The 22,785-nt window shown below is 47.2% G+C and overlaps 1 protein-coding gene across 1 annotated transcript in view; it reads left to right on the forward strand.

Annotated features, from left to right (window-relative positions):
• Positions 1–1,028: 1,028 nt before the first annotated feature.
• The window catches only part of FBXO10 (F-box protein 10), a 39,602-nt gene continuing 17,845 nt past the window's right edge, over positions 1,029–22,785 (forward strand). Inside the window, exons 1-4 of the mRNA XM_083593033.1 lie at positions 1,029–1,135; positions 6,260–6,850; positions 12,273–13,130; positions 22,401–22,550. Of these exons, the coding sequence (XP_083449159.1) occupies positions 6,266–6,850; positions 12,273–13,130; positions 22,401–22,550 (1,593 nt within the window). The 5' untranslated portion in view covers positions 1,029–1,135; positions 6,260–6,265. The remainder of the gene's footprint in view (positions 1,136–6,259; positions 6,851–12,272; positions 13,131–22,400; positions 22,551–22,785) is intronic.

Here is a 22,785-nt window from a genome sequence, read left to right on the forward strand (position 1 = left end):
CGCTGCCAGGGGAAGCCGGAGGCAGCAGCGGCGGCTGAGGAGGCGGCCTGAGGGAGGAGGAAGAGGAGGGGATGGGGAGGGACGCAGAAGGGCGGTGCTTCAGCGGCCGCGGCGCAACCGCCTCATGCCGGGCCGGCGGGCGGCGTGGGCGAAAGTCTCTCTCCCTCCCCCCCTCTCGGGCAGGGAAGTGCCGATGGAACTCCTCGCGCCAGGACGACGGCAGCCCCAACGTGCTGCTTAGCATCCCCTCCAACCAGTGCAGCATCTTAATGTAGTGATTTCCCCCTCTGCATCCCTTTCATAGCTCTATTTTTATAAATCATTTGTCCATCCACAGTTCAAATTTTTACTACATGTTTTCTGTCAATCCTACCAATGTATGTAACTCTTTACAATAGCTTTTCAACTAAGTTATAAGCTTTCCCCATTCTTTATTAAAGAGGTCCTCTTCCTGGTTTCTAATTCTGCCTGGAAGCTTTGCCATCTCCACGTCGTTCATCAGTTTCGTCTGCCCCTCTTCTTGGGTGGGAGTTGTAGACCCTTAGGATCATCTAGTCCAACCCCCTGCAAAACACAGTCAGGGGCAGCCAAAGCAGCATGGCTCCATCAGTGCCGGATTTCTGTATAAACTATCCCTTACTTTGGCTGCTGATCCCTTATTTTCGAGGCTGCTGGTCCCTTATTTTCAAACCTGTAAGTTGACATCTATGCCTGCCCTATCATGGAAGTGAGTTTTCCGGGGACTGCCCTGTGCACACGTGACGAGCCTGAGCCCCCGAGGCTACTTAGAAACAACATCGCCAAAGATACACGCGTGTGCGTGAACGTGGCTGGGCTGCAAAGACATTGGCGACCCCCTTCCTCCAAACCAGGCTCCCCTCTCTCCTCCCGCCTTTGCTGCAGCCGATCTCTCTTTTCCAGGACCCCGGCGACCATGTGATCGCCATGATAGAGATCCCGAGGAAATGCTCTCTTCGTGCGCCTCCCTTCCTTGGGAAGATCTCTATGATCGGCGCGGCCGTGCGCGCCGGAGCCGGGGGAGTGGCTCCGATCCCGGGGTGTTTCCAGCAGCCTCCGGGCTCGGCTCGCGGGCGGAGAGGCGCTTTCTCGCCAGAGACCGGGATGCCGTCATAAGGTAACGAAACAAAAGATCGGGAAACTCATGTTTGGTGGTGTGTGTTTTTGTGTGCACTTTCTTAGCTCTGCTAGCAAGCGGGGCCGGGGGGGGGGGCGCGCCCTGCACGGTGCAACCCGCTTGGCTTTTGCAGATCTTCAGGGTCGGCTGCATGCATGGTTTTTCCTCGGGATGTGTTTTTCTGCATGCATAGTTTTTCTTGGTGTGCGTTTTTCTGCATGCATAGCTTTTCTTGGGGTGCGTTTTTCTGCATGCATAGTTTTTCTTGGTGTGTGTTTGTCTGCATGCATAGCTTTTCCCGGGGCGTGTTTTTCTGCATGCATAGTTCTTCTCGGGGCGTGTTTTTCTGCATGCATAGTTGTTGTTTTTTCTCGGGATGTGTTTTTCCTGCCCGTGCACACACTTCTTCTCTTTGAGCAAGTCCCCTCGGGACAGCAAACATGGAGCGGGTTGCACAACGCGCACACAAAATGCGACCTGTGGATGTTGTCCGGATGTGCTTCTGATTTCTGGGTGGTTTTTGGTGATATTTTTGGAGGGGAGGAAGGCGGGATTTCCCCCCTCCACACAATGGCTGTAGACTTGTTGGCTTCGCTCTTTGTACTCAAGAGCATCAATCCCTATGTTTGAAAACCCGGTGAGCTCCCCACTTTTGTGGGGGGCCATTAGCAATGTATATGCACAACGTTTTTAAGTGGTAGATCTGTGCATAGGATGTGCTTTGCAAGACGCACATGGGATGCGTTTGATTAGTATTTTTTATTATTATTAATAGCACAGGAGATAATAGAAATGCAATTTGCAAGCAGATCCTAGGAACCTAGGTGAAATATACTCGGAGTCGAGTGTCAATTTCATGCTCTTTATTCAGCTCATAGTAGCAATGAATGAAACTTTCCCCAAAATTAGCTATATATACATTATTTACACAATGGGCCCCGCGTGATTGGCTAATTCCGGGGTGCTCCTATAGGCCAATCAGGTTGTGGATCCACCACCTCCAGAAGCCTGATTGGCTGCTCCTGCAGGCCAATCAGGTCGCTGATTCACTTCCACCTGGAGCTGGATTGGGTGGCTCCTGCGGACCAATCAGACTGCTGCACTCTGGATCCTATTGTTCTAGGATTCAGCTCAGTAGATAACACTAGGAAAATGCTTTATAGTAAACCAGACCAGTGGTCCATCTAACTATAGCCTTGGTTACTGTCCCCAAGCCCTGCCTGGAGATGACAAGGACTGAACTTGGGACATTTTGCTCTAGCACTGAGCTGCCACCCTTTCTTAAAATGTTACGGGAGTTTACCTGCCTTAGAAGACGTCTGGGTGCTTAACAGTTCCCCTACAACAGGTAGATTATGATCCCGTGGTACATCACTGGACGTCTTTGGTAGATTGCTGTAGACCCCCCCCCCGAAAAACCTTTGGCTCTCCCCAGATAAGCTCAGCAACTTTGCCTCGACTAAAAAAAGCTCAACAACCTTGCCTGTCAATAACAATGGGTAGCACATCCTTTCCCTCAAAGAATTCTGGGACCTGTACAGTGGTACAGGTGGTACATACAGTGGTACATACGCTTCAGGTTACATACGCTTCAGGTTACACACGCCACTAACCCAGAAATAGTGCTTCAGGTTAATAACTTTGCTTCAGGATAAGAACAGAAATCATGCTCCAGCGGCGCAGGAGGTCCCATTAGCTAAAGTGGTGCTTCAGGCTAAGAACAGTTTCAGGTTAAGTACGGACCTCTGGAACGAATTAAGTACTTAACCCGAGGTACCACTGTAGATCACAGTCTCTTGGGAGTTGGACGTGCCTGCCCTACAATAAAGGAGCGAGCTAGAGAGAGACCCTGATGTTAAGGAAGCTGATCCGAGTTTTAGTTTGCATTGGTAAAACACTTTTCTTTCAACCCTTAGGGGCTCATGCGACTGTGTGGCCTTTGCTTTCCTCTTAGGCTTAATTAGGCTTACAATTAACCATCTTGCTATACTTGCAGTTCAGGATAATGAAAGGGTGGGTTTTATTTTTGCACACAGTGTGTATCCAGCATTCGAAATTTGCCAGGCGCATTTTGCACCTGCCTATCGGCCACATGCAACCAAGTGAAGATGCCCAGGCATCAGGATGGTGTCTGACATCTCCACCATCTGGAGGTGCATGCCTTCAAGATCCTTGGGTGTTTTTTTTTCTTTTTTAAGTGGCTACCTACAATTTCAATAGAACAGAGAATACAGCACAAAGCAATACATAGTGTCACAATAGCATTTCCAAAGCAGCTCCAAAAACCAGCCACAATGTGTTGATTAAAACCGGAAGAAACAAAATAGTTTTTCACCAACCTTCCTGTATTATACGAAGCAGGTGCCAAATGTCATTTTACATGGATCCTTGAATATTGACTACTTTCACACGCTAGCAACGCACCCTGCAGAATTCTAACCATTACAGTGGTACCTCTAGTCACAAACGCCTCAGGTTACAACTGCTTTGGGTTACAAACTCTGCTAACCTGGCATAGTTGCTCTGGGTTGCAAACTTTGCCCCAGGATGAGAACGGAAATCGCGCGCCAGTGGCGCGGCGGCAGCGGGAGGCCCCATTAGCGAAAGCGTGCCTCAGGTTAACAACGGTTTCGGGTTAAGAACGGACCTAGGAACAAATTAAGTTCGTAACCCAAGGTACCACTGTATATTTTATCTGCACAATCAGAATTGATTTCAAGGAACCAAAACGTCGGATTGAAAAATGCAGATTTTGAGCTGGTCTGGTACCAAAATGGCAACTGGACATTCTGTTTTGGCAACTGCAGTTCTGATTTAAGGACCCATTTGACGCCCAGTTTATATATCTGAGTTTCTAGCACTAATACAGTGGTACCTCAGGTTACATACGCTTCAGGTTACAGACTCGGCTAACCCAGAAATAGTGCTTCAGGTTAAGAACTTTGCTTCAGGATGAGAACAGAAATCGTGCTCCTGCGGCGCAGCGGCAGCGGGGGTCCCATTAGCTAAAGTGGTGCTTCAGGTTAAGAACAGTTTCAGGTTAAGTACAGACCTCCGGAACGAATTAAGTACTTAACCTGAGGTACCACTGTATCTGGAGGGTGAAGTGGAACTTAATACCTTGCCTTAATGGTGTTGCATGTGGATCCTGGGAGCTGTTGAGCCATGGGGTGTGTTTGAAATGCGGATACCCCACAAGCCACCACTTTGATTAAAGTGGGACTAATAGCTGCTTTGAGGAGATGGGGGCGACTTCAGTCTAAAAAGCAACTGGGGGGGTTTAACGCCTCCTTGCCCAGCACCACCTGCTCTGAGCCAATTTGGCAGCTTTGAGCTTTTTATTTTTTATGTAAAGACATTGAGATGTTCAACAATAGATCTCCTGCGTCATGTGTGGTTTGGCTCTGAATGTGCATGTCAGTGGTGGCCTTCAGGAACTGCTTTTAGCAGAGCCGAGAAACTACAGTATAGCAATTTACCTCCAGCTTTAAAAAAATAACAGTTTTCCTCCAGTGAAGCTAGTGATTCATGTTCTTTTATTAAGGGATATCCTGAGCCCCCATAGAGCGGCAAAAACAAGAAGGGGGGGAAGGATTCCACTTTAGAGGGTGGGGGGGTGAGAGTTCCCCCCTGAAAAAATGAAAATGAAGGCTAATGGTCAATGAGATCAGAAGGTGATCGTAAAAGAAAGTACTTGGTAAAATTCGTTTGGCAGTAATGGAAGAGAACGTACACAACAAACTGTCAATAGTGTTAGAAACTTGGATAATCTAGGCTCTGAATGGCTCTTTAAATCGAGGTTACAGTCACCAAAATGGAATATCTAGTTGCCATTTTTGGGCAAGACAGCTCAAATCACGGGCTGACTGTGACTGATTATCAGTTCAGCATCTGGCTAGTTCAAATGACAACCTTGAGCTGGGTTAAGAACAGGCAATGGATTTTTTCAATGGATTTTGCCGCCCATTGATCCTCGGTTTTCGAATGTTTCGGAAGTTGAAAGGTCTTCCGGAACGGATTACGTTCGAAAACCGAGATTCCACTGTAATTAATACTGATGCTTGTATTTCAAATCGTGCTCATGTTTTCATCTCGCTATAATAGATCTTTAAATACTCGATAAATGTTTTCAGTCCTCAATGATTTTTTCTGTCATTTTGGCCTCTAATCGTTACTGTTAATCTTGCCAGTTTCACCTACTCCATCATTTTCAAAAGCCATTTGCAGTTCTTTGATTCTCTGATCCCCATCCCTCATACGGTGGTACCTCGGGTTACGTACGCTTCAGGTTACATATGCTTCAGGTTACAGACTCCGCTAACCCAGAAATAGTGCTTCAGGTTAAGAACTTTGCTTCAGGATGAGAACAGAAATCACGCAGCAGTGGGAGGCCCCATTAGCTAAAGTGGTACCTCAGGTTAAGAACAGTTTCAGGTTAAGAACGGACCTTTGGAACGAAGTAAGTACTTAACCCGAGGTACCACTGTACAACCTTTGAAAGGAAGGGGCGGAAAGAGGTGAGCATCTCTTACTAAGTCTAGAGAGTAATGAGTCTTTGAACTGGCAGAATCCGAAGCCAGGGAGAAGAGATAGTGGAAGATTACTGGATAATTTAAAGTGTTTATTTAGAAATATTGTTAAGGTAATGACTGTTAGAAAAATGATGGAATGACATTTTATGGATTTAGCAGAAATGATATAAGGAGTTAAGTACATATAAGTAATTTACCCTTAATGGGAAATAAGGTTAAAGAATATGTTATTTATAAGATGACAGAAAAAAGAGAAAGATGGAAAGGATTTGCTGAAACAAATACTAGAAGTGGGCTACAAAAAGGGAGGTGTGAGGAAGTCGAGGAAACAAGGGAATGAAGGATAGAGCATGGAAAAGGAGGGATGTTTTTAAATTGTTTTTGTTTTACTTCATTTATGTGTTTAGTTTAATGGGTTTAGGTTGGGTTTGTATTGTTCATATACTGTATTGTATTGTTTTTTTGCTTTCTTTTTTCTCTTTTTTGTATTTTTCTCTTTTTCTCTTTCTTTTTTGTAAACTCTAAAAGTAATAAATATTATTTTTTTTAAAAAAAAAGAGAGTAATGAGTCTTTGTGCCTTGCCGTTCATAGGTGACGATGGAAATCAGTGGCTTGCCACTGGAGTTGTGGCGCCTGATATTATCCTACTTGCGCCTTCCGGACCTTGGCCGCTGCAGCTTGGTGTGCAGAGCGTGGTATGAGCTCATCCTCAGCCTGGACAACACCCGGTGGAGGCAGCTTTGCCTTGGCTCCATCGAGTGCCGGCATCCAAATTGGCCCAACCAGCCTGACGTGGAGCCCTGGTCGTGGAGAGAAGCCTTCAAACAGCATTACCTCGCTTCGAAAACCTGGACCAAGAACAGCCAGGACCTCGAATCCTCCAACTGCTTCTACCTGTTCAGAAGGAAGAAGGACCGGCGCGTCCTTTGCGTGGGTCCCGGCTGCGAGTTCGAAAATCTCCGGAGCGCCTTGGTTTCGGCGTGTGTTTATGACCGGATTGTCCTGTTGCCCGGAGTGTACGAAGAGCAGGGCGAAGTCTTCCTTAAGGTCCCTGTGGAAATTATGGGGAGGGGCAAACTCGGAGACGTGGCTCTCCTGGTGAGCTTTGACCAGCACTGTCCAACCGCGAGGTTATGCAATTTGGTCTTCATGCCAGCGTGGTTCACGCCCATCATATATAAGGTGAGTGCAAATGGGTCAAAGGACTGTAAGGCTCTCCAGATATCGTTGGACTACAATGCCCATCATCCTGATGACTGGGGCTGATGGGACTTGGAGTCCAACATCTGTAGCTACCACCACCTTGTCTACCACTTGCCTGTGTGGATCAAGCAGTGAACTCTGGGCACCACTAAGAATAACAGAATGGGCAGTGGATGGATCTGAACCAAGTGACGTAGTCCATTGAAGGTTTTCCTGCTCAGGTTGTAGCACATTGAACGAGAGCTTCGCGAGAGCATGATGGTTTCTATTTCGGGCATGAACATGTCAGATCGGTCTTGCAGCAGGGGTAGGTTGAGATCATGCTTCAGTCATAGGTTTCTGCTCCCCCCAGGACAGGTGGAAGACCAGGAGTAAACTGGGAGGTCCTGTGCTTATGACTTTTGCTTTTAAAAATGTGTTTTTATTAAAAGGTTTTCTTGGGTAACAAAGGTACACACAGGTTCTCAGTTTTCAGATCATAGAGTCCCTTGTAGACATTACAGTTGTAGGCAGTATGGGGTTGGAGGGTGAGAGAAGTGGGGAGAGAGGGGAGGAAAAAGAAGTGTGCGGGGGAGACAGTAAAGATCCATTCTTGATTCATAAATTTATTTATTTGGTTTTTCAAATTACAGTTTTACAATCACATATCCAGCATACAACATAAAAACAAGATTCCAAAGAATCTCCCCGACTTCCCTCCTCCCCTTGGCAGGTCCTATTATTAATCATTTCCTCCTGCATCTTTTATAATAATCCAAATCTTTTACCTCTCCCATTATATCCAAAATTCGCCATTAAACTACAAGTGTTATTCCAATCCTACAAACAATTTTGTTTACAATGGTTTTTAAGGTAAATTATAAATTTCCCCACGTTTCGTTCTTTTACATAGTCTACGAGCAGAAGTTTTGTTTTGGCGTCACTTGAGTAGGTATCTTTATTTTTTGCTGATCAGGAAGCCCAGGGCATGGCGGGTTGTAGCCGGTGGGTTGCAGTGTGTTTTGTTTGTGTTTGTGTGATGGGAATGGAACCGTATCAAATTAGCCATATCGATTCAGCTGTTCCCTCACCCTCCATCTTGAGAACGTGTCGTTGGGGGTGGCAACAGCAGTCCTCCATCATAAGAAGCGTGAAGACAGGACAAATAAATCCCCCCCAAAAAACCTAGGTTTCCCCCAACAAACGTTTGAGACTAGCTCCCCTAAATCTAAAAGATGGGCAGCAGCTGAAGAAAAAGGGTTTTCTCGTGTGTGTGTTTCTTGTGGCTGATTAGCTGCTCTCCCTGTGCAAAGGTCAGAGGGGGCAGGGTTTCTGTTGAGGCAGGTGATTAGCTGTGGGAGGAGCTTATCAGAGCTTGCAGTTTGATCCATCTTTTAGATTTAGGGGAGCTAGTCTCAAACGTTTGTTGGGGGAGACCTAGGTTTTTTTTGGGGGGGGGGAGTTATTTCTCCTGTCTTCACGCTTTTTATGATGGAGGACCGCTGTAGTCACCCCCAACGACACGTTCTCAAGATGGAGGGTGAGGGAACAAAGTCCAGCAACTGGAGGAACGTGTAGCTACGCTCCAAAGAATTAGAGAGCTGGAGCTCTTCTTTGAAGCAACAGAGCACACCGTCTCCACCAAGGAGGAGACAGGGGACTCCCCTGAGAAGGAGGCTAGTTCACCAACACAGGAGCCAGATATATGGAGAAACGTGACTCAAAGAAGTAGGAGGCCCAGGGTTCGCTCTGATTGTTTAGAAATACACAATCGCTTTGAGGTCCTCTCTCCTAGCATGGAAGACGAAGAGCAGACTCCATTTGAGGATCTCTCCCTCATTACAGTCGATCAGGTATATGAAGACGAGCAGCAAAGTCAGTCCTCAGGGAATGTGCAGGCGACCGTGGAACGGACAGCTCACGGAAGAACCCCGACCAAACCTAAGAGGAGGCGTGTAGTGGTGATAGGGGATTCCCTACTGCGGGGAACAGAAGCAGTGATCTGTGGGCCTGACAAGATGTCTCGGGAAGTGTGCTGTCTCCCCGGGGCTAAGATCCAAGATGTAACTGAAGGACTGCAAGGAATCATAAAACCCACTGACAAATACCCCTTCCTCTTGGTTCATGTGGGAACCAATGACACTGCAAGCAATAGCCTCCAGAAGATCAAAAGAGACTACGAGGCCCTGGGCAGGAAATTGAAGCAATTAAATGCACAAATTGTCATCTCATCTGTCCTCCCAGTTGAACGACGTGGCCCAGGGAGAGAGGGAAAAATAGTGGAAGTGAACAGCTGGCTTCGCAAATGGTGTAAACAGGAACGGTTTGGATTCTTAGATCACAGACTGCAGTTTCTTGAAGATGGACTTCTGGCAAGCGATGGGCTGCACCTCACAACGATTGGGAGGAATGTTTTTGCCAAAAATCTCAGAAACCTCATCAGGAGGGCTTTAAACTGACTAATGTGGGGGAGGGAGACAGTGCTCCTGAAGGTAGGAGTCTATCAATTGATGAAGATGATCGTCCAAATGTCATAGACCAAATGGAGCAAACAGCACGCAGACCTAGTGGTGGGAGGAAAAAATCCTTAAATAAGAGACACGGGGGGAATGATTAATGGACTTCAATGTCTGTACACTAATGCGCAAAGCATGGGAAATAAGCAAGATGAGCTTGAGCTCTTGGTACAGCAAACTAAATATGACATAATAGGCATCACTGAAACCTGGTGGGATAAGTCCCATGATTGGAATGTAATAATGGAGGGATACAATCTATTTCAGAGAAACAGACCAGACAAGAAAGGAGGAGGAGTGGCGTTATATGTCAGGGATGTGTATACCTGTGAAGAGATCCAAGATTTAGAACCTCAAAGCCAAAGTGAGAGCATTTGGGTCAAAATTAAGGGAGAGAAGAATAACAGTGACTTCATTGTGGGAGTTTACTATAGATCCCCAAGCCAAACGGAGGACATAGATGATGCCTTCCTGGAACAGGTGGCCAAGCATGCAAAAGGAAGGGAGATAGTATTAATGGGGGACTTCAATTACCCGGATATTTGTTGGATGTCAAACTCAGCCAAGAGCATAAGGTCAAACAGATTCCTCACTGGCCTTGCAGACAACTTCATTGTCCAGAAAGTGGGAGAAGCAACAAGAGGAACAGCCATTTTAGATCTGGTCCTAACCAATGTTGATGACCTGGTTAGTGGGGTAGAAGTGGAAGGATCATTAGGTGCGAGTGATCATGCTCTTCTTAAGTTTACTATACAGCGGAGAGGAGCAGCCAAGCATACTAGGACTCAATTTCTTGACTTTAAGAAAGCCGACTTCATAAAACTTAGGGAAGTGCTGGGTGAGATCCCATGGACAGTAATACTAAAAGGAAAGGGAGTTCATGATGGCTGGGAGTTTGTTAAGAGGGAGATAGTAAAAGCACAACTTCAGGCAATACCAATGAGACAGAAACATAGAAGGTGCCTAAAGAAGCCAGGGTGGCTATCTAAAGAACTTTTAACTGAGTTAAGATTAAAAAAGGATGTGTACAAAAAATGGAAAAGGGGGGAAACCACCAAAGAGGAATTCAAACAAATAGCCAGCACGTGTAGACACAAAGTCAGAAAAGCTAAAGTACAGAATGAACTCAGGCTTGCTAGAGAGGTTAAAAGCAACAAAAAAGGCTTTTATGGGTATGTTTGTAGCAAAAGGAAGAACAAAGAACTGGGCCAAAACAAACAAGATGAATTTTAACAGGGAGAAATGTAAAGTATTGCACTTGGGCAAAAAAAATGAGAGGCACAAATGCAAGATGGGTGACACCTGGCTTGAGAGCAGTACATGTGAAAAGGATCTAGGAGTCTTGGTTGACCACAAACTTGACATGAGCCAACAGTGTGACGCGGCAGTTAAAAAAGCCAATGCAATTCTGGGCTGCATCAATAGGAGTATAGCATCTAGATCAAGGGAAGTCATAGTGCCACTGTATTCTGCTCTGGTCAGACCTCACCTGGAGTACTGTGTCCAGTTCTGGGCACCACAGTTCAAGAAGGACACTGACAAACTGGAACGTGTCCAGAGGAGGGCAACCAAAATGGTCAAAGGCCTGGAAACGATGCCTTCTGAGGAACGGCTAAGGGAGCTGGGCATGTTTAGCCTGGAGAAGAGGAGGTTAAGGGGTGATATGATAGCCATGTTCAAATATATAAAAGGATGTCACATAGAGGAGGGAGAAAGGTGGTTTTCTGCTGCTCCAGAGAAGCGGACACGGAGCAATGGATCCAAACTACAAGAAAGAAGATTCCACCTAAACATTAGGAAGAACTTCCTGACAGTAAGAGCTGTTCGACAGTGGAATTTGCTGCCAAGGAGTGTGGTGGAGTCTCCTTCTTTGGAGGTCTTTAAGCAGAGGCTTGACAACCATATGTCAGGAGTGCTCTGATGGTGTTTCCTGCTTGGCAGGGGGTTGGACTCGATGGCCCTTGTGGTCTCTTCCAACTCTATGATTCTATGATTTGTGTGCTGTTGGGGGATCAGTCATTGTCTTGTTGGCCCACATGTGTAATAAAGGGGAGCCACACCGGGGTGAAGGCATCTTCCTTCGTTTGTCCCCATGCTCGTTTCCATTGGTTAGCTACCTTTCTAGTAGGGCAGCTTCCCATGCAGTCTCCCTTGGGTTCGCTTGGTAATCTTTTTGGTGTCTGTTGTGAAATTGTTTTGTGACTGTGAAATAGTGGTACAGTGGTACCTCAGGTTAAGTACTTAATTCGTTCCGGAGGTCCGTACTTAACCTGAAACTGTTCTTAACCTGAAGCACCACTTTAGCTAATGGGGCCTCCTGCTGCTGCTGCCGTGCCGCCGGAGCCCGATTTCTGTTCTTATCCTGAAGCAAAGTTCTTAACCTGAAGCACTATTTCTGGGTTAGCGGAGTCTGTAACCTGAAGTGTATGTAACCTGAAGTGTATGTAACCTGAGGTACCACTGCACAGTCATACCTCAGGTTACAGACACTTCAGGTTGCATGTTTTTGGGATACGGACGCGCCGAAACCCGGAAGTACCAGAATGGGTTACTTCCAGGTTTCGGGACTCACAGATGCACAGAAGCACTAAATCGCGCTTTGCACATGCACATAAGTGCCGAATCGCAAGCTGCGCGTGCGCAGACACGGCGCTGCGGGTTGCGAACGTGCCTCCCGCATGGATCACGTTCGCAACCCGAGCGTCCACTGTAGTATTGATGATGATGATGATGATGATGATGATGATGATGATGATGATAATAATAATAATTCTATGCCACCTATCTGACTGGGTTGCCCCAGCCACTTGGGCGGCTTCCAACAAAATATGAAAAACACAATAAAACATCAGCCGTTAAAAACTTCCCTGAACATATATTGATCTGGTGTCATTCTTTTTCTCTAGACAAACTCGGGCCACGTCCAGTTTGACAACTGCAACTTTGAGAACGGACAGCTTCAAATCCATGCCCCGGGCACTTGCCAAGTTAAATTCTGCACTTTCAACCAGTCCACCATCAATTTCCACAGCGTCGCCATCTGCCTCCTGGAAAACTGTGAGTTTGTGGGCAGTGAAAATGCCTCAGTGACTGTGGATGGCTGCCCATCTGTGGACAGGAACTGGGCCTGTAAGCACTTGAGCACCTTGGCCAAATCCTGCTCCGCTTCACTACAGACGGCGGAGCCACAGACACATTGCAGCGCATTGAAACTGGAGAGCCGGGGGCCGCTGCTGACAAGCGTACGGACCTGTGAAATTGTGGTGGGTGGGGACCCTGGCAATGCGCTGCCTGCTTCTCACCCCCCAGCAATGCCGAAGAAAGGGTGCGAGAAAGGGAGCGATGTCGCTGGGCATCTCCAGGGGGCCAACAAGGAGGAGGCCGCGACAATGGAGATGGATTCTAGCGACAGCGAGCTGAGCATGAGCAGCGAGAACGAGGAGGACGACGAGTCGATGTGCCGGCTGCCTTACCAGGCCCACAGCCTGAGCCACATGCTGGCCAAAGTGATTGACGGCAGGCCGCAGGCCGACGGCTTGGCGGCGCTTCCGAGCGACTACGAGCTGAAAACTCTGCAGCAGGAGCTTCAGAAAGACAAGGAGGCGCAGTCTCTTGCCAACGCCATGCAAGGATGCCTCATTCGGAAGTGTCTCTTCAGGGATGGCAAAGGCGGCATCTTTGTTTGCTCCCAGGGGCAAGCGAGAGTGGAAGGGAGCATCTTCCGGGACTTGACCTATGCCGTGCGATGCATACAAAACAGTAAGGTGCCGTACAAGACGAGGAGTAAAATCTTGCATGCCTGGGTTAAGTGGGCGGTAGTGTTCGGTCGGTTTGGGATTTCCTTTTATAGGCAAACATTTTATAACAACCTTGAGCTTCACGCCTCTTAATAGTTGGGGATGTCGGCCTCCTAATTTATGTCGTGGCTTGGAATAATTTATGCCTGCCGTTCCTCCCTAAGGAGATGAGAGCGTTGTATGCTGGAAACTGTAGAACACCGCAGAATACAGTCATACCTCGGGTTGAATATGCTTCAAGTTGAGCGTGTTTGAGTTGCGCTCCGCGGGAACCCGGAAGTAATTGAGCGCGTTACTTCCAGGTTTCGCCGCTTGCGCATGCGCAAATGCTCAAAATGATGTCACATGCATGCGCAGAAGCGGTGAAAACGACACGCGCATGCGCAGACGTGCCGTCGCTAGTTACGTTTACCTCTAGATGCGAACAGGGCTCCGGAACGGATCCCGTTTGTATCTAGAGGTACTACTGTATAAGAAAAATGGTAGAAAGCAGTAAAGCAGCAGCAGCTCAAGTAAGCTAAGATTAAATAAAGGACCGATTAAATAGGAAAGTTTTCACCCAAACAGAGACAGCAAAGAAGCCAAGAAGAAGAGTTTGGATTTGATATCCCGCTTAATCACTACCCTAAGGAGTGATAAGCCAAATGGAGGTTGAATTGTAGAGTTGGAAGGGACCACAAGAAGCATCTAGTCCAACCCCCTGTTATGCAGGAATCTTTCGTCCAACTGGAGCAACCCAGTCAGTTGGGCAGGGTACAGATAATAAAATAATAATAATAATAATAATAATAATAATAATAATAATTATTATTATTATTATTATTATTATTATTATTATTATTATTATTATTACAACAACGTGGGAATCGAACCCACAACCCTGAGATGAAGGTTCTCATTCTCCACCGACTGAGCTATCCCTCATCAGTCTACTTTAAAACAAGTAGGCCAGTAATTCTGCCATCTGTATAAATTATACAGATTAAGATAATTCACATGAGTATTTATTATTTTTCTCACCTGAATTCTTCAACACTATTTTTGCTCATTTTTTTGTACACTTCTACTAGTTATGGAAGGGATGTGGGTGGTGCTGTGGGTTAAACCACTGAGCCTAGGACTTGCTGTTCAGAAGGTCGGCGGTTCGAATCCCTGCGATGGGGTCAGCTCCCGTTACTCGGTCCCTGCTCCTGCCAAACTAGCAGTTCGAAAGCACGCCAAAGTGCAAGTAGATAAATAGGTATTGCTCCGGCGGGAAGGTAAACGGCGTTTCCATGTGCTGCTCTGGTTCGCCAGAAGCGGCTCAGTCATGCTGGCCACATGACCCGGAAGCTGTACGCCGGCTCCCTCGGCCAATAAAGCGAAATGAGCGCCACAACCTCAGAGTCGGCCACGACTGGACCTAATGGTCAGGGGTCCCTTTACCTTACTAGTTATGGAGAATGGCAAAGACCAGGATATTTGAAAGGTATTGAAACACCAAACCTACGACCATTGAAAAACTTCGCCAGCCTCTCCCCTGGTTTCAAGTCACCAGGCGTTCATTGCCTGTACACCTGCAGGCATATCATCATGTCCATAAGGTTTCTTGCTTTCTTTACAACGAAGCAGTAGCAATGGAAAAACAGAAAACAGGGGTTTGTAGGAAAATTAATTTGTGATTTCCCCACACTTCGCTATCAAAGCATACCTAAAGCTTGCCTGCCTTTTTTGCCTGCCCCTGAACCAGAAAGCTCATTTGAGCGCTTGGTTGTGGGGTGCATTTAGTTGTGGAGGCCTGGCCAAAGAACTGATTTCACCCAGCCACCCTCCTTGGAAGTCAGAGATCAAAATATGGAGAGATTCTATTTTCAGAATCTGGTGAGGTAAATGTATGAATGGGTGTGTCCACTGCCCTGATTTGAAATTGGTTGGTCTATCAGTACGGCCTTCACCATTCTTGAACTCAGGAGTGTGTGTCTGAATGAGCTTTCGCAAACCTGGACCCACCCCCAGATGTTGGCAGTCTAAAACATCTGGAGGACACCAGGTTGCTGAAGGTGCGTCATTCCTCAGAGAAGGGGGCTCTGGGGAGAAAGGCAGAGCTGCGGGAGTCTTCCTTGGTTGCTGTTTCCACACCAAAGAATTCAGAGGTCTAGCCAAGGTAGTTTTGAAAGGGCTTGGGAGATGTTACGTGAATTGTAATACACAATTTATGGTGCCTGCAACCATTTATGACTAGGTCTTAAATCCTGCGTGTATCTCTTCAACAATCTGGCGAGCGTGGTGCTGCTCCTTGCTTAGCAACCTTTAAAAAGGAAGCCTTTTGTGTAGGGAGCTGTTGAGATTTTAGGATCCTAATTATTCAGAGACAGCGGCCAGGATATTGGCAGCTCCTGGGTATGGAAAAAAGAAACTGGGCCACGTTAATTGCTTATGCTGCACCCTTCATCCATGAATGCTTTGCTGCAGGGCTGGCTGACCGACTTTTTGGGGGGGACTGAGGGCCACATTTGACCTTTGCCAAGCATCTGAGGTCCACATGCCTGCAGGGGATGTGGTCACCCATACACTTGCACACACATTTTTCCATGCATGCGCACACACACACACGCATGCACACACACACACAGCACTCCTTCCTTATTTAATTGTGACGAGGAGGGGGGGGTTGTTGACCCATCCCTAATCTGATGATTGGTGAGGGGGCCATTTGCATCGCTGTCAGGGTGCTGGGCTGGGCAGGCACCCATCTCCCCCCTCCCTTCTTTCTGCTGCTTCCAAAACAGTAGAACTGTTTCCGTGGAATCCGTTCCCCCAAGGGAACAGCAGCTGGGGGTCTGCCTCTTTTTACAACAAAGGTACCTTGATGGCTGACAAATGTATGGTAGCATAAGCTTTTTTTGGACCACAGTCCTCTTCATCAAATGCATGAATTGTTATCCTCGGTTGCAGATATACCCGTGGGTTGTGTTTTCATCTTGGGGTGCGCGTGTCATAAGCAGTGAATTCAGAGGGAAACAAAATTCAGGAAATATAGTGATGATTGCATCATTAATACCAGCAATTCTCGAAACAGTAGTAGACGATGCAGTGATCCTGGCACCAGTCAGCCAAGTAATGCATGCAGCGTGGTGAAAACCTGTTGTCCTGATTCAGTCCAGAACTGATGGCATTGAATTTCTTGATGAATTCAGCAGTTCCATATCACAGTCTCCCTTGGAAGGTTGCTTCTTCATCTATTAAGGATAGCACTTCATGCATCTCAGCTGGTCAGAGTGTGGTGGTGCTAACGCCAAGGTTGCAGGTTCGATCCCTGTATGGGGAAGCTGCATATTCCTGCATTGGACTCCCTCAGGGTCCTTCCCAGTTCTACAACACTATGATTCTGTCTGATGCCATGTGATGTACAGTGGTACCTCGGGTTAAATACTTAATTCGTTCCGGAGGTCCATTCTTAACCTGAAACTGTTCTTAACCTGAAGCACCACTATAGCTAATGGGGCCTCCCGCTGCTGCCGCGCCACTGGAGCACGATTTCTGTTCTCATCCTGAAGCAAAGTTCTTAACCTGAAGCACTATTTCTGGGTTAGCAGAGTCTGTAACCTGAAGCGTATGTAACCTGAAGCGTATGTAACCCGAGGTACCACTGTAGTCAACAGTACAGTGGTACCTCGGGTTACATACACTTCAGGTTACAGACTCTGCTAACCCAGAAATAGTACCTTGGGTTAAGAACTTTGCTTCAGGATGAGAACAGAAATTGTGTTCTGGTGGCGTGGCGGCAGTGGGAAGCCCCATTAGCTAAAGTGGTGCTTCAGGTTAAGAACAGTTTCAGGTTAAGAACAGACCTCCAGAACGAATTAAGTACTTAACCCGAGGTACCACTTTAGTTTATACCAGCGGTAGCCAATGTGATGCCTTCCAGCTCTTTTGGGCTACAGCACCCATCAGCCTAAGCCAGCATAGTTGATGGTCGGGGATGATGGGAGTTGCAGTCTGCAACATTGGCTGCTTCCAGCTTATGCCATACCGGGTTTGTAAGCCTTAAGGTATCACAGGAGTCTTTGTCGATGTTGCTGCCCCAGCCTCAACATGATGCCTCTTCTGGGAACATGGAAATGGAGGGATGGTCTCCGCAGATTATGGAGGACGGCGTAAGCATTCTCTGTCTCTCCCCTGGATTTGCTCCTTTGCAATAACAGCATCGAGAAGTGCAGAAGTCAAACCGGGAGATGTCATTTGTCAGTGCAGGACTCCTGCGCTCTGCGCGTTCGGCTTAGCTGATGAGTGAAACATTAAGTGGGGGTTTGTGTGCCGTTCGTTACGCAGCTATTGTTCCCGGCTGAAACGCTCTGCAATTACACCTGCATTTTTCTGAGCAGTGTTCAGCCTGCCGTTCCAAGCCAGCAATTTGCCGCTCGCTTGTTTCAAAGAGGAGGAAGGGAGGAAAGAAAGAAGGGGGAAGTTTGTTTTCTTGGCTTTTAAGAACAGAACTTTGAACAGAAGCAGAGGCTTTTTTCTTAAAGGAATGTGTACTTTTTAAGATGGAATCCCATTTGTTTTGATTCCTAGTCCACTACATTCCCAAAACCTAGAAGGACACTGAGAAACGACTCTGTATCTCATTAATTCTCATTACACTGTGAAGTGCAGTTTAAGTTGCAGGAGTGAAGTTACAGGGAACCAGGCAGAGGGCCTTCTCGGCAGTGGCACCTTCCCATCAGATGTCAAGGAGATTTAAGTAACTATATAACTTGTAGGAGACATCTGAAGGCAGCCCTGTATCGGGAAGTTTTGTTTGACGTTTTATTATGTTTATACGTGCATTCGAGGGACGTGGGTGGCACTGTGGGTTAAACCACAGAGCCTAGGACTTGCCAATCAGAAGGTCGGCAGTTCGAATCCCCGCGACGGGGTGAGCTCCCGTTGCTCAGTCCCTGCTCCTGCCAACCTAGCAGTTCAAAAGCATGTCAAAGTGCAAGTACATCAAAGTGCAAGTAGATAAATAGGTACCATTCCAGCAGGAAGATAAACGGCGTTTCCGTGCGCTGCTCTGGTTTGCCAGAAGCTGCTTAGTCATGCTGGCCACATGACCCGGAAGCTGTATGCTGGCTCCCTCGGCCAGTAAAGCGAGATGAGCGCCACAACTCCAGAGTCATTCGCTGCTGGACTTAACGGTCAGGGGTCCCTTTACCTTTACCTTTATAGCACATATTGCTTTCTTGATCTGCATTCTTTCTTGATCTGCATTCTTTCTTGATCTGCATTCTTTCTTGATCTGCATTGCTTTCTTGATCCAGATTCAACTAACCCGTTCCGCTAGTGCAGGGCAGTCCAACTTTTCATACCAAGTGGGTCGCAAGAGGGCGTGTGTCACCAGCTAGACTGGTGACTGGGAGTGGTCGCTGAGACCATATAACACCGGTCTTGAAAGACCTACACCGGCTCCCAGTACGTTTCCGAGCACAATTGAAAGTGTTGGTGCTGACCTTTAAAGCCCTAAACAGCCTCGGTCCAGTATACCTGAAGGAGCGTCTCCACCCCCATCGTTCTGCCTGGACACTGAGGTCCAGCGCCGAGGGCCTTCTGGTGGTTCCCTCATTGCGAGAAGCCAAGTTACAGGGAACCAGGCAGAGGGCCTTCTCGGTAGTGGCACCCGCCCTGTGGAACGCTCTCCCATCAGATGTCAAAAAGAAAAATAACTACCAAACTTTTAGAAGACATCTGAAGGCAGCCCTGTTTAGGGAAGTTTTTAATGTTTAATAGATTATTGTATTGAGTGGCTGGGGGGACCCAGCCAGATGGATGGGCGGGGTATAAATAAATAAATAAATTATTATTATTATTATTATTATTATTATTATTATTATTATTATTTTGACAAGAGCTGCATGTTGGATCGCCCTGCTATAGTGGAAGCCGGTGTAAGGATGCACATTAGGGATTTCCTTCCCCTCCCAAATTTGGCACGAACCCCCCAAAACTGCACAGATGGAGGAGAGGGTAGATCATTCAGTCAGCGGGAATGCTTGTGTTGATGGACCGATCGCATCAGTGCGATGTGGAATTCCACCCAAAGTCTCCATTCAACCATACAGGACATACGTCACGCTATACCTAATAAAAATGTTCGTATTTACATGTTTAGGACGTACGATTACATGGAGAGTGACTCGCGAATCGGTAGCTAGATTACCGACTGACTGGCTCTCGCCAAACAGTTGTTGCAGGCGTTTTGTGACGTTGCTTACGAGACTGACCTTGGCGTCCATCTCCTCCACCCCTGGCCCGGCTGAATGATTCCATAAGTCCCTGAGGTGGATCCGTCCCAGTCAGAAATTAAGAGAGCTGTAAACACCTGTCATCCTATTAACTGTTATGGGGATAACCACAGTATTTTCTGTTAATGCGTCGGAGAGCCGAGCTTAGCATTCTAATTGGAGCTTGACCTCCATGCCAGGTCAATGGTGAGTGACTAATAAGGAGAGGAGCACAGCCATCTCTCTCCCCCCCTGGCTCCAGCATTTTAATTAACGGATTGGGGGGCGAGCCACCTTTTCAAATGAGCAAATAAAGGCGGCGTAATTTAATTATAATCTTTGATACGCGGCGCTTACCAAGGCGAGGATATTGCAATTTGTAGATTTATTCATTTACGCTTGTCAGACATGGGTTTAAAGGTTTATTCGACTGGAATGGAATTAGGCAGCGCGGTGCGCATGAATATCTAAACCACTTACATGCGCAAATAAAACAATGGCGGGATTGAAAGCGTCTCCTCACTTTTCACTTTCGCCAGCCTGCGTAGATTATGATGCTCCAGGGGTGTGTGTGTGTGTTTGCTTTCGGTCTCCTCTTGCTCTGTAAACCAGGAACTTCAGAACTGTGTGTGGTGGGACTGCTGGCATACTGTGAGTTCAAAGTGTCCGCTTCTCTGCATGATTTACTGCTCTCGTCTTGCTTCCTTCTGCACAGCTTTCGTTCTGTTGTTCTTAATGCACACATAAGGTATTCACCTGGGAGGTATTCACCTGTATGTTTTCTAGTCAGTCACTGTTCTAAAAACAGTGATGCGGAGCGTAAAATTTCCTGGAATATTTTCCAGTGCTTTGTCCTTCGACAGAGAACGTTCTGCTTCCTAAGTTCATACACAAGAATGAATGGGTGTCAGCTTTTAATAAATATTGGCGAGCTTGGCAGTTTCAGCCTTTTTCTAAGCTTTCTTTACTAAATGCAAGTTCAGTGGTACCTCAGTTTAAGTACTTAATTCGTTCCGGAAGTCCGTTCTTAACCTGAAACTGTTCTTAACCTGAAGCACCACTTTAGCTAATGGGGCCTCCTGCTGCCGCTGCGCCGCCGGAGCATGATTTCTGTTCTCATCCTGAAGCAAAGTTCTTAACCTGAGGTACTATTTCTGGGTTAGTGGAGTCTGTAACCTGAAGCGTATGTAACCTGAAGCATATGTAACCCGAGGTACCACTGTAAAACAAATGGGCTTAATTTAGATCCCTCTCTAGGGCAGTGGTAACCAACATTGTGCCCTGTGGCTGTCATTGGATTCCATCTCCGATCATCCGTAACCAAGAATGGTAATTGATCAGTGATGATGGGATCTGTAGTCCAACAAACTCTGAATGGCACCACATTGGCCATCCCTGCTCTAGGGCATCAGAACAATTTCTGAGTCAAATTATTCCATTCAAATTACTCTAACCTGCATAAGACTTTTTAAACAGTGCATTATCAGCAAGGTTGAACAACAAAAAAACACCCAGCTTATGCTCCCCCACCCTTTTCAGAGTCTTCGGAGTAAGACCATCAAGTTTTGTCCAGAGCATATGATTTCTCCCAGAGTCTTTTCCCTGAGAACTCCTCTCCATAACTATCTGGGATTTTTTTCCAACTCAACATTCCCTCACTGCGAGAAGTGAAGCTACAGGGAACCAAAGAGGGCCTTCTCGGTAGTGGCGCCCGCCCTGTGGAGCGCCCTCCCATCAGATGTCAAGGAAATAAACAACTATCTGACTTTTAGAAGACATCTAAAGACGGCCCAGTTTAGGGAAGTTTTTAATGTTTGGTATTTTATCGCTTTATTATTAATAATGTTCTGCTGGGAGCCACCCAGAGTGGCTGGGGAAACCCAGCCAAATGGGTGGAGTATAAATAATAAATTATTATTATTATTATTATTATTATTATTATTATTATTATTATTACTTGTTTCTGGATGCAAGAGTGAAGCGTGCTTCCATTTTAATTCAGAAAATTACGCACCTCAGCTGCGAGAAGTCTGGGAAATAATTACCGTCTTTTTCGCTCCATAGGACGCACTTTTTCCCTCTTAAAAACTAAGGGGGAAAGTCTGTGCGTCCTATGGAGCGAATGCAGGGGGGAGGCCAGGCAGGAAAAGCCCCCAAGAGCCGCACAAAAGCTTCGCATGGCTCTTGCGGGCTTTTCTACGAGGAGGGAGAAGGGACTGACGCGGCAAGTCAGTCCCTTCTCCCTCCTCGTAGAAAAGCCCGCAGGAGCCACACGCTCCTTAAAAGGTGTGCGGCTCCTGTGGGCTTTTGCGGGAGGTGGGGGAATTGCCATTTTAATTCAGCCTCTCCTGCCGGGAGAGGTTGCGCAAGGCTAAAGAGGAAGCCAAGGCAGCGAGCGGGATGGATCGCGCTCGCTGCCTTGGCTTCTGTAGCCATGCTTCTTTAGCCGCGCTGGAGAGGTTTAGCTCCCGGCTGGAGAGGTTGCGCGGCTGTAGCAGAAGCCAAGACAGCCAGCGGGATGGATCCCGCTCGCTGTCTTGGGTTCTTTGCTCTTTGGGGCTGGGGGGAAAACCTGGGCTTCCCTGGCAGCCCCGAGAAGCTCTGGGAGAAGCGGACAGGCTTTTTCTTGATTTCCCCCTCTAAAAACTAGGTGCGTCTTGTGGTCTGGTGCGTCCTATAGAGCGAAAAATATGGTATGCAGGCAAAGTAAAACAGGGAGTGGATGAGCTGGGGTGCTGTCCCTCATTTCCCCTCGAGGCACAAGTGGTAGGGATGGCTGGATAGCGTCAAAGGAGAATAGGGACTTCCCTAAGGCCATCAAAGCAATTTGAGGCAGAGACAAGATTCAAATTAGGGACTTCTTGTGTCACAGCTCAAGTCTTGACCCTGTTTTTGTTTGACCATCTCAGCCTGCCAAACGCTGATGTCTGTTCACTCGTAGCAAGCTCCTCCTCCGCCTTTATCTAGAAATGCATTTGCCTTTTCTTTCCTTTAGATCGTCATGCTGAAGAATGACATTCACCACTGCAAGACCTCCGGGATATTTCTGCGCCTCGGGGCGGGAGGCTTGATTGCAGAAAACAACATCCATTCCAACTGCGAAGCCGGCGTGGACATTCGGAAGGGAGCCAACCCTCTGATCCTGGTATTGACCCTTGTCTGCTCGGGTTTTTACCCAAAGAGCTTGACGCAACAAACTTGGGATTCGCCCAACACAAATGTTTGGTGAATGTGGGCATTCGTAAGAGAGAAGCAACAGGCGGGAGGCAGGTGCTTACCCCTCCCCCGGCAAGTCTCCCTCCCCGGGGCACTTTTCCGCCTAGCTGGAGTCTTAAGCTGGAAAAAGGGCCTGGCTGGGAAGGAAAGGAGCCTGGGGCAGA

The sequence above is a fragment of the Podarcis filfolensis genome, assembly GCF_964270895.1.
Source record: "Podarcis filfolensis genome assembly, chromosome: 17".
Classification (NCBI taxonomy): Eukaryota; Metazoa; Chordata; class Lepidosauria; order Squamata; family Lacertidae; genus Podarcis; species Podarcis filfolensis.